The sequence below is a fragment of the Esox lucius genome, chromosome 19 (genome assembly GCF_011004845.1).
Source record: "Esox lucius isolate fEsoLuc1 chromosome 19, fEsoLuc1.pri, whole genome shotgun sequence".
Lineage (NCBI taxonomy): Eukaryota > Metazoa > Chordata > Actinopteri > Esociformes > Esocidae > Esox > Esox lucius.
The window spans coordinates 13,590,717-13,603,277 of record NC_047587.1 but is presented as its reverse complement, the minus strand read 5'-3'; the positions used below and the strand labels follow the sequence as shown (position 1 = coordinate 13,603,277).

The 12,561-nt window shown below is 43.6% G+C and overlaps 1 protein-coding gene across 4 annotated transcripts in view; it reads left to right on the top strand.

Annotated features, from left to right (window-relative positions):
- Window positions 1–12,561, top strand: part of LOC105031085 (cGMP-inhibited 3',5'-cyclic phosphodiesterase A) — a 111,421-nt gene that overhangs the window by 41,274 nt on the left and 57,586 nt on the right. For 2 of the 4 annotated variants that reach the window (XM_013138941.4, XM_010905303.5), the window contains exon 2: window positions 12,006–12,047. The exons of 1 other annotated variant lie outside the window; for it this stretch is intronic. In XM_013138941.4, coding sequence (XP_012994395.3) covers window positions 12,006–12,047 — 42 coding nt within the window. Of the gene's footprint in view, window positions 1–11,435; window positions 11,446–12,005; window positions 12,048–12,561 lie in introns of those variants that run through there. One more of the 4 variants, XM_034288340.1, reaches the window with a different exon arrangement.

Here is a 12,561-nt window from a genome sequence, read left to right as displayed (position 1 = left end):
GGCACTGGATAGGTTACCAATGAGTGAGTGGAGCTGGGGGGGGGGGCATTAGGATGGTGGCATTGGGTCAGGGACATTGGGCGGGTGGTGTTGGGTCAGGGACATTGGGCATGTGGTGTGGAGGTCATTGGTCAGATGGTGTGGGGTGGGGACATTGGGCATGTGGTGGGGAGGTCATTGGTCAGATGGTGTGGGGTGGGGACATTGGGCATGTGGTGGGGAGGTCATTGGTCAGATGGTGTGGGGTGGGGACATTGGGCATGTGGTGGGGAGGTCATTGGTCAGATGGTGTTGGGTGGGGGCATTGGGCATGTGGTGTGGAGGTCATTGGTCAGATGGTGTTGGGTGGGGACATTGGGCATGTGGTGTGGAGGTCATTGGTCAGATGGTGTTGGGTGGGGTACATTGGACAGGCTGAGTTGGATGGGTGGTGTTGGATGCAGGATATTGGGCAAGTGGCGTTGGGTCAGGAACATTGGGTGGGAGGTGTGGGGTGGGGGACATTGTGCGGTGGCATTGGGTGGGTGGCATGAAGTGGAGGACTTTGTGCTGGTGGTGTTGGGTCGAAGACATTGTGCAGGTTGCTTAGGGTGGAGGACATTGTCTCTTGTCTCCTCAATATTATCTCACTAACCACTTGAGGGAGGGATTAGATAGGCTGGAGAAATGTAACCTCTAAAAAATTGCTGCAGAACAAGAAATGGATTTGAGGAAAGTGAATCTAGGAAATCCACATAATAGTTTTTATTTATTTATTTTAACCATATAAATAAAAATCACTTTAAATATTGCAGAGACTATAAAGTAAGCTCTCCTGAATGGTCACTCATTAACTAAAGGTAGATGTGATCCTCTACAACTAGGACAGACCAACCCACCATGTCTGAGACAACGCTTGGCTTGCTGCTTCATACTCCCCTGTGACCCCACAGATGAACAATGAATGCTTGAACACACATGGACACACACACACACCGTTCTCACGTCCCTGTAGATGGCACACAATGTTCTGCGTTCTTTGCCTGGTAGCCGAGGGACCGCTGTGGTCCGGGGGGAGCTACTCTTTGCGAAGCTGTCGTTTTACCTCCTGATGGCCATTTGATCGGAGAAGCTGCCACAGTCCTCAGTTGTAATTTCAACGTTCGTCAAGGTCCCCAGGATGTCAATATTTTTTGTGAGACTGCAGGGCAGGGGTAAGCAATAAAACAGAAGGATTCAGGTGGGCCTTATACAAGGACTTGTGTGCCAATTCAATCCCAGCTCTAGCCTCTAGTTATACCAGTAATGGAAGAGCTTTTTTGTGTTGGAGTTAAGCCATTACTGTGAACCTTCATTACTGTTTCACTTTTGTGCTGTTCGAACCTCAACTCAACACCTCAAGTCAATAATTCACGCATAAAACATTTACCACTTATAGGCGTTAATCACCACATCACCTCTGCTGATCAACCGCCCCCACTCCCCCTGGGTTGTCCCTGTCCTTGTCCATCCGGTCATGCTTCTGACCAGGATTAGGTTTTATAGACTCTGGACACAACCCGCATGCATTTATTAATTAATGCAACTTGTACTCTTAAAATGTTCACCCAGCACAGCCAGAAGAGGACTGGCCGCCCCTCCGAGCCTGGTTCCTCTCTAGGTTTCTCCCTAATGTTCGGCCCCTTTTAGGGAGTTTTTCCTAGCCACTTTGCTTCAACGCTGTTGTTGTTTGCTCCTTGGGGTTTCAGGCAGGTTGTTTTGTAAAAGCACTTTGTGACAACTCCTGATGTAAAAAGGGCTTTATAAATACATTTGATTGATTGATTTGATTGATATAACCTGCATTAATCGGTGACCTACCAGAACCATGTCCTGGGAGTTGAGGAGAGAAAGAGAGGAGGAAAATATGAGAAAAGAGGGATGAAAGTTTACGACAAAAACAGTGATTTATCTCTTTCGGTGGAGGAACACATGCAGCTCATTAGAACTAGTCTGACAGGGAATTCAGACACACTCACCGGCCTCGACTTCAACTCTACACTCCCGAAAGTGTCTGTGTCTGGACTATAAATTTGATAGCGCTCTAGGACCAGGAGGAAGGTGATTTAAAACCGTCCATTACATCAGCAGCGACACACTGGCTGTTGGTTTATGGTTGATCTGTGGTGTTTTTGATGGTGTTGTAAGTGTTTGAGATTAGGTGTGTGGTCTTCCGATGGATTCAGTGGATGGAACTCAGCTGATCCGCGGTGTGACCTTAATGAGGCAGGTCACAGTAAATTCTCAAAACAGACATCGGAAATCCCAGTTGCAATCTAAACATTCTTAGAATCTTCTGGTACAGTTTAACTGAATTTCAGCGAATGTTGACGTTTTGATCGTCCCTGAAATATAAACATTGCATTGGAGCCAGCAATGCTTTCAGATCTCTTTAAAATATGCTGTACATTACAAACTTTTGTCAGCGACACTTCATCGTTCATCCATAAAACAACTTTGAAATGCAATAAAACAAATCATGTAATCGATTGACCCTTTTCTCTTGTTCAACCAAACCATGTTAACCATTAACTTCAGATAGCTTTTCATTAAGCAGGTTGTGTCCTTCAAAATAAAATATAGCCAAATACAGACTTACTGCGTGGTGAAACCTTTTACTTTGAGGCAGTCTCACCATTCTTCTTATTGAGTGCTACACCAAGCAACGTTCTCACAAAGCACATGTCTGTTTAACTTTACATGGTTTGAATTACACCTTTTAAACCAGGACTTTTTGGTTACAGTACCACCAACTGAATTGTGCTCTGCCCAGACTTCTTCTGAAGTCTGTGCATTGTCATTTTCACCAGTAAGCCTATGGTCTCCTGAGTCCCCAAATACCCAATAATAATCTCCCGACATGGGTATATTTGGAGAATAACTAACTGCAGCCTTACCAACTGTGTCACAAAATATGATGGAGATTAGGGAAGAGACACACTTTTATCTGAGCATATGGCCATGGAATGAGATAGAACATCTAATAGCACTTTCTCAGAGATTTTTTTTTTTAAAGATCTATAAGCAGAAGAGCACCATTTTTGTTGTCAGTCCCCTTAGAATAAGACATTTATGTATATGTATATATATATATTCTTATTTGTTTTTGACAAGAAAATGTGTGTGTGTGTGTGTCTCAGTACTTCCCATGATAAAATGCAATGGTTTAGAAGTTATGAACTATGAGGTGAAATTCATAGTGTTGTATCCTATTAATTTGGATATAAATAATTTTAACAAACAAAGTCCAATTGGCTGGGAACTACTGAGCTGTTGTTTTAGCAGTCTTTTAATTGAATCTGTGAAACAAAACAATTGGCACCTTAGGAAGAGAACAGGGGAGTCTCGTAAAAGCAAACAAACGAGTGCTGTGTTCTGTGCAAGACGTTCGCATGGCTTCTCTCCTCTCTCGCTCATTTCCTCTCCTCCCCTGCACTTAGCCTGTAGACTCAGAAGGCAATGGCACGTCAGACTGAGCATTATTTCATAATGGCTCTGGGGTATGTGGCCGATCCAGAGGGTGATAGTCTGGAATAGATAGCTGGGACTGGGGGTTGGTTGGCTCTGCACCCCCCTGCCCAGCCTGTGCTAGGTGTTAGCCTGGGACCTTGTCTTTCAGTCGGTTTTCAATAATACATGATTTCAGCAAATTTAATAGAACAATGGGTGGGATTAAATAAAATACAATACAATACAATAAAACAGCTTTTTATGAACCATAAAATATATAATACATGACATGTAGACTGTGAAAACAGATTGTGACCTTCCTTGTAAATATTATAGTAATAATGGTTAAATAACACTACAAGTACAAAAATAGCATGTGTGTGTGTGTGTGTGTATGTGTGTGTGTGTGTGCGCGTGTGTGTGTGTGTGTGTGTGTGAGTGTCTGTGTGTGTGCATCGGGAGAGTGTGAGAGAGCAGCCCTCAACCCAGCCCCTCAAGCGATGACGCAAATGACCCTTTACAGCCTGATCCCCTCAGAACAACCTGTAAAACATTACCTAGAATAGGACACACACACACATGCATGCAGACACAGGTAGGCAAACACACACACACACACACACACACACACATGCAGTAGTGAATCATTATTCAACAGTGAATACATAAATACTATCATTCCTTTGGCTTCAGAAGTCTTCCCAGTGTGAATGGTGATTGTGACAGTTTGTGTTTCATTGTGTGTGAGGGACAGTGTGTGTTTCATTGTGAGTGAGGGACAGTGTGTGTTTCATTGTGTGTGAGAGACAGTGTGTGTTTCATTGTGTGTGAGAGACAGTGTGTGTTTCATCGTGTGTGAGAGACAGTGTGTGTTTCATTGTGTGTGAGAGACAGTGTGTGTTTCAACGTGTGTGAGAGACAGTGTGTGTTTCATTGTGTGTGAGAGACAGTGTGTGTTTCATTGTGTGTGAGAGACAGTGTGTGTTTCATTGTGTGTGAGAGACAGTGTGTGTTTCATTGTGTGTGAGTGTGATGGAGAGAGATGGGTCAGTGTCAATTGTGTCATCTGACTTGTCTTCCCTTTTTTTTTTTTCATGTTTGAATGTTGGTTGTCCCTGTCCTGTTATAAATATTTTGTTTCAATGTGGTTGTTGAAGTTCTTGTTGATATTTTGGTGGATGTGTTTGTTGAGGTTGTAGATGTTTTTGTGTTGATTTTTTTATATGGTTGTTGAGGTAGTGTTGATGTTGTTGTTGATGTTGCTGTAGAGGTTGTTGTGGATGTTGTTTTTGAGGTGGTTGTTGATGTTGTTGTTGCTGTAGAGGTTGTTGTGGATGTCGTTTTTGAAGTGGTTGTTGATGTTGCGGTTTAGGTTGGTGTAGAGGTTGTTGTGATGGTTGCTGTTGATGCATTTTTGACAGGTTGAAAAACAGAATTATAAATAGTTGAAGACACATGAGGGTTTACTCAAGCAACACATTTCATAGTCCTGCCTTAACCAAAGGCCCTGGTGCTTGCAGCTGTCTTCCTCCACTAGTCATGGTGACATCCCCACCTACAGGTAAACAACAACATTGCGGCTGATTCAACCCTAATGACTATCTATTATGACGTGACACTGCTCGCTTAGCGAGGACCAATTTCTCACAATTCAGCACACGCCTGGCTTCTTCACCAACATTTGTGGTGGTCCTCTCTCATTCACGAATCAGGCCATTCAGGCTGGGTGCGCCAGCTTGGACACTGGATTTAGCACGTTTCAGTCATCTCTGTGTGCTACATGTGAATATAACCAGAATGAGAATCTATTTGTATGGCTGTACTTCTGGAAGTAGGCTAATGATTTGAAGGAACCATTACGCTGATCTAAATTACACTAATGTGGGTGTGGGTGTGTGTGTGTGAGCTACTGCATGCTCAAATGTGTGTGTGTGTGTGTGTGTGTCTGTGTCTACAATAGTTTTCCACCAATTCTTTAGCACTCAGTTAAGTGCAGTAAGAATGTGTTCAGTTGGAGTACGGAAAAATGTGTACTGTTGGGGTGTGGTAAGAATGTGTACTGTTGGGGTGCGGTTAGAATGTGTTCTGTTGGGGTACAGTAAGAATGTATTCTGTTGGGGTGCGGTAAGAATGTGTACTGTTGGTGTGCGGTTAGAATGTGTTCTGTTGGGGTACAAAAAGAATGTATTCTGTTGGGGTAAGAATGTGTACTGTTGGTGTGCGGTTAGAATGTATTCTCTTGGGGTACGGTAAGAATGTGTTCTGTTGGGGTACGATAAGAATGTGTACTGTTGGGGTACGGTAAGAACGTGTTCTGTTGGGGTACGGAAAGAATGTGTTCTGTTGGGGTACGGTAAGAATGTGTTCTGTTGGGGTACGGTAAGAATGTGTACTATTGGGGTATGGTAAGAATGTGTTCTGTTGGGGTAGAGTAAGAATGTATTCTGTTGGGGTACGGTAAGAATGTGTTCTGTTGGGGTACGGTAAGAATGTGTTATGTTGGCCCATTAAGGCTTTGTAGTATCAGTGAGTTACTCCAGACTCACAAGCAGACACATTAACAGCCCTTTCATCTAGTTGTCTGGGCTGAGACTCTGGCTAAAAAGATGACATGGAGCGCCACTCAGTCTAAGGAGATCATAATACGGACACACCAGATTGAAGGACTGTTACAAGCCACTGAGGATTATGTAACACTGTGTGTTCGGTCTCTCTGGTAAAGTTGAGGGAGTGGCAACACCAACGGTGTATGTCACTGGTCCCAACCAACTAACAGAATGTAGTTCTTCTCTGAGTACCCGTAAAGTACCTCCTTGTGTGCATTTACCAGTAGGCCTATCAGCTCAGTCACCCCCTACGGATCCCCAGCTATCTCCTTCACTGCTCTGGTAGAGTCTTTATGGGCACTGATGGTTCAGACATGAGCCCGGTCAGGCAGTGCCTTTCCTTTAGTGTTTATAGCAATAGGAGATATTGGTGGGGAATTGAGACCAACTTTAATCAAACACAAACGTTTGTGTCCTGAGAGGTGGAAGCTTAGAAATACATGCCTGCAGTCCGAATCGAACCCGATTCCCTATAGACCCCTGGTCAGACAAGGTGCCCTAAGTAGGGACCCATTTGGGACCCTGGCGATGCATGTCAGTACCAGTGTCAGCAACAATGTGTGCAGAACATGACACTCAATAAGGTGTTTTCATGAGGCCGGAGCGGCACTGTGAAAGATATTAGGAGGTGTGTTATCTCCTTATGATCCGCTTATGTAAAATCTCAGAGGGTGACAGTAGGTGGGAACATGTCAAAAGTTCAGGGATGGGTTCAATCGAACACGCGCTAACGGCTTTGACATACACTGGCTTGCTCATTACGAATGAACGTTGTGTTTGTAAAGACACAGGCCGGGGGTTTGATTCTCACTGTGGCCACCCAAACTTAAAATGAAGGCACGAGTGACACTAGTTTACTTTTTTTTTAATCATAATCGTTATTACAAGCATGTTATTATTCCCTTGCTATGTTTTTCACTGAGAAACATGCCTGCCCAGTCAAAAGGTACTTTTCATTCAAATGGACCATTAGAAAATCCCACATATTAGTTAAACCCTTTATTGGAGAATAATGCCCAACAATAAATAAGTCTTGGCATTTGGTTCTGCTTCTCTGGGGCAACTCACTGCCATCACGTGATCATGTTTTCAATACTACTAATAACAATATCAACACCATAACATCATAAATATCCACCCCCATAGCAGATGGGATGGCGTGGAATACTTATACGCCCTATTAAAAGAACACAGAACCAAATGGGTGATGGTGGGTTGCATCTGCATGCTAGCAAGACCAGCATACATCAGACTGAGCAAGTAACACTGAGTAAGACACTTTACACTCAGTAAGACACTTTCTTCCTTCAGGACACTTCTTCCTTCAGGACAATTCTTCCTCCAGGAGACTTTCTTCCTTCAGGACACTTCTTCCAGGAGACTTTCTTCCATCAGGACACTTCTTCCTCCAGGACACTTCCTTCCTTCAGGGCACTTCCTTGCTTCAAGAGAGTTTCTTCCTCCAGGACACTTCCTTCATTCCATATACTTCTTTAATCCAACTCTTGAACTCTTACTCCAGGACACTTTTTTTTCCCGGAAAACCTTCATTTCTTCTTTCTGCTACTTCAGGCTGTCTGCTGTCGTATGTTCCAGTCACATTAACAAAATCTCAAACTTATAAAGACTCATCACTGACAGAAAGTGGAGCTTATTAATGCCGAAATAAATATACACATAACAACAAATGGACCACTTTAAACATACTTTATCCTTTGGAGGTCCTAGCCGGTGACCTCCAGAGGACCCTGACATAACAGTTTGAGGTCCCAAGGACATCCCGATGATTAATTTTTGTATGCCTAAATAACTCTGCTATTTTGGCTTCACAAACATGACCTTTGCCCTAACTAATATTAATGCAAGGGAGAGCTTACAGTAGCTCTCCTCCAGCCCCCTCCGTAGCAGGCCAACCTTGCCAACCTTGCAAGACTTTGTTATTGGTACACAGTCAAACCATTTACACCACTTCCCAAACTTTGCCCGGAATGATGGTTTCCTAGAGGTTTCCTTCAGCCCTGACCAGAGCAGTGAGAATAACACAGCCTAACCAGCCAGCCACAGAAAAACTCTCTCTCTACCACCACCAACACCATGGCTCTTAGCCACAGCAAGCAGTTCAGCTTAGCCACAGGAGGGGTGATGTGTGAACATGAACGGCTTGAAAAGTGGACTCAAACGCCGCTGTCACTGTTGCAGCCAGTGTGTGTTTACGCCGGCGAAACAAATGTTTAGGTTGTGAAGCATTTCATCAAGCAGGTTTTCTAATGGGAAATGCAGATAGGCCCCTCCCATTTTGTCAAACAAAACAAGGGCTCCTATTAGTTCATTGGAAATGAAGTTTGACTAAACGTGTTGCAACTGAATTGAATAAAACCAGCGTAGATATTGATACTGCTTTAAGGGCCTTGGGTTGAGGTGTGATGGTTCACACTGTCCCAGCAGCAATCAAGCAGCAGTAGCTTATCAAGTTGAAAACGTATACTGACTTGACTATTATGTCCATAATTGGTCGCTCTAATACACTCTGTTGAGGCTTTTCTCCACTTCTAACAGTGTGTTACAAGGGGATAAAAACGTCACAGTCTTTTTATAGCTCACTGTGCATGATGACGCAGCTAGCTATCCGGCTCATCAATAATTTATTACAGTCCTGTTTCAACTCTCCCTTTCATTGTTCATGTTTTCGGCACTACCTATCTGTGATTTTCAAAGCTTTCTCAATGGTGTGTTCTTGACCAAAATTAATGCATTTCTTTCTTTCTCCACTGATCAGCATTGTAATGACATCACAGAGACACGCATGCCAACACACACACACACACACACACGCATGCACACACACCACACACACACACACACACACACACACACACACACACACACACACTGGCCTCTCTTGATTTAGTGCAGCTGATAAAATTCTGAACTGGTGACAGGCCACAGGAAGTGGAGATATGCTTTGTTTACAACTCTGCTCCACTGTGGGAAAGAACACTCCACATAATAACAGTGGCTTCTGTGGCCTACAGTTGTCTTACACGGTACAGCTAGCTAACTGCAGCCTATAAAGTGTCCCTAACGAAACAGCACACCTAGCTAAATGCAGTCTGTACAGTGTTCATAGCTTACAGCAAGCTTATTGAATACAGTGTTCCTAGATAACAAGATATAGCTAGTTAACTGTGGCCTATAGAGTTACTGTAGGTAACACAGTATAGCTAGTGTTAACTGCAGCCTATACAGTTGTGCTCACAAGTTTGCATGCCCTGGCAGAAATTGAGACATTTTGGCATTGATTTAGAAAATATTACTGATCATTCAAAAATACATTATTTTATTTAAGAATAGTGATCATATGAAGCCATTCATTATCACATAGTTGTTTGGTTCCTTTTTAAATCATAATGATAACAGAAATCACCCAAATGGCCCTGATCAAAAGTTTACATACCCTTGAATGTTTGACCTTGTTACAGACACACAAGGTGACACACACAGGTGAAAATGACAATTAAAGGTGAATTTCCCACACCTGTGTCTGTGTATAAATAGTCAATTAGTTTGTTAGCTCTAATGTGGATGCACTGATCAGGCTAGGTACTGAGCCATGGGGAACAGAAAATAACTGTCAAAAGACCTGCATAACAAGGTAATGGAACTTTATAAATATGAAAAAGATATCCAAAGCCTTGCAAATGCCAGCCAGTACTGTTCAATCATTTATTAAGTGGACAATTTGGGGATCTCTTGATACCAAGCCGAGGTCAGGTAGACCAAGAAAGATTTCAGCCAAAACTGCCAGAAGAATTGTTTGGGATACAAAGAAAAACCCACAAGTAACCTCAGGAGAAATACAGGTTGCTCTGGAAAAAGATGATGTGGTTGTTTTAAGAAGCACAATACGACGATACTTGAACAAAAATGAGTTGCATGGTCGAGTTGCCAGAAAGAAGCCTTTACTGCGCCAATGCCACAAAATAGCCTGGTTACAATATGCCAGACAACACCTTGACATGCCTCACAGCTTCTGGCACACTGAGTGATGGGACAAAAATAGCACTTTATGGCATATGGCTTAGATGAATGGGCAGCTATGCCACCTGCAAGGATCCTGGGCCTCATAGAAAACTATTACAAAAGACTGCATGCTGTCATTGATGCTAAAGGGGGCAATACACAATATTAAGAACTAAGGGTATGCTGACTTTTGAACAGGGGTCAGTTTTTCTTTGTTGCCATGTTTTGTTTTATGATTGTGCCATTCTACTATGACCTAGAGTTGAATGTGAATCCCATAAGACATAAAATATGTGTTTTGCCTGCTCACTCATGTTTTCTTTACAAATGGTACATATGTTACTAATTCTCCAAGGGTATGCAAACTTTTGAGCACAACTGTACCTGTTTTTCTAGCTAACATAATACATCTAGGTAACTGTACATTGTTACTATTTAATACAGTACAGTGGTTTACACAATGTTCCTAGGTAACGTTTATATACAAAGTGTTTTTAGCCTTGTGTAGGGTACACAGTGATCCTTGGTTAATGTAACAGTACACATTCATGTTTGTTAGCTAATGCTACAATGCATATTCCAGCTAGCTAAGAGTACATTACGTTAGCTACTTCACACTGTGGCACAGTTCTGTAATGGGTTACAGTAAAGCAGCTGTAAATGACATTGTCCAATCAGGGATCAAAACTAGCAAACTTTTGCTCAGTGAACATCTTCCCATCCCAAATAAAGTGACGCTTGTAACTACCTCAGTCTACCACTATCCGCTCCCACCATGTCACCATGAACTGACGAATTTGGAAATGCAAGCAGTGTTTATGTACAGTTGTTCGTTCGGTGGTCGTAGTGCTTCTCTTTTACGTGTCTGTTCTGTTGAACAGACCGGTAGAGGCAGCTTGTGTGACTCCTAGGGAAGAGGAACATGGCTTTTATGAGGCCTATGCTAGGCACACAACGCACTCACAAACACACACACACACACACACACTCCCTGTTCATTAAAGTAAATAAAATGAACACCAGGGTCCACCCGGCCATTAAGGCTGTGAAAGGAACCCAAGTAAACCTAAACTTGACTGTGAAATTGAATTAGAGAGCCTTGTGCTTAATGGAAAGTGAAAAATAGACAAACCCTCAAGCGTTTAATGATTCCGTACCCTCCCTCTCTTTACATTCCCTGACTGTCATTACTGGGCCATGGTGAGCAGCACTGTGGCCTGGGACATTGTGGAGCCCGTTAAGGTAGCACTGTAGCGTGGGGCATTGTGGAGCCCGTTATGGTAGCACTGTAGCCTGGGACATTGTGGAGCCCGTTATGGTAGCACTGTAGCCTGGGACATTGTGGAGCCCGGTAAGGTAGCACTGTAGCATGGGACATTGTGGAGCCCGTTAAGGTAGCACTGTAGCGTGGGACGTTGTGGAGCCTGGTAAGGTAGCGCTGTAGCCTGGGACATTGTGGAGCCCGGTAAGGTAGCACTGTAGCCTGGGACATTGTGGAGCCTGGTAAGGTAGCACTGTAGCCTGGGACATTGTGGAGCCCGGTAAGGTAGCACTGTAGCCTGGGACATTGTGGAGCCCGTTAAGGTAGCACTGTAGCCTGGGACATTGTGGAGCCCGGTAAGGTAGCACTGTAGCCTGGGACATTGTGGAGCCCGGTAAGGTAGCACTGTAGCATGGGACATTGTGGAGCCCGGTAAGGTAGCAATGTAGTCTGGGACATTGTGGAGCCCGGTAAGGTAGCACTGTAGCCTGGGACACTGTGGAGCCCGGTAAAGTAGCACTGTAGCCTGGGACATTGTAGATATCTTTGTTCAGTGCAGAATCAAGTGATGTTGTATTGCTCTTGGTTAGTGTTCAGCTATGTTAACGTACAACATATTAATAGTTTTCCTCCCTCGGTTTTTCCCACAGATGCTAGAATGGGACCACAAAAGAAGCTCAAGATCATCACAGGTCAGTATGTTGAGTATTACAATGAAGTAGGTACTTTTGGAAGATTTTGACCTAGAAATAAACCGATAAGAGGGTGAAAACCTGCCGGCGTCCCTGTGGCTAGCTAAGTGCCACTTCCTCCCAGTGGTTCTGCTATATTGTGTGGCATGACAGGGCGAAGATATATTGGTCTGCAGCTATGGCACCAAGGATCCCCGCACAACACCAGTGCAGAGTGCATTAGAACTACAGTAGCACTGGCCCCAGTCCTGGCATGGCCTACAGATGCCACATTTAAATTTTTTCCAGTTTGCTACTCCCGGAAAGTGATCTGTCACCAGTGGGAAATGTGAATTGTTACATGAATTATAATCAATTGTTCTTTTTTGTTAATGCATTTTCCATTAGGCCCAATCCAGACTAACATTTTAGGGAAAATCCCTGCAACAACAGGATGATCAAATCAAGATATGCCATCTGTATGAGACTATTCTGTCCTGTTCTGAACGCTACGTTCTCTAGTAATCAGAAGGAT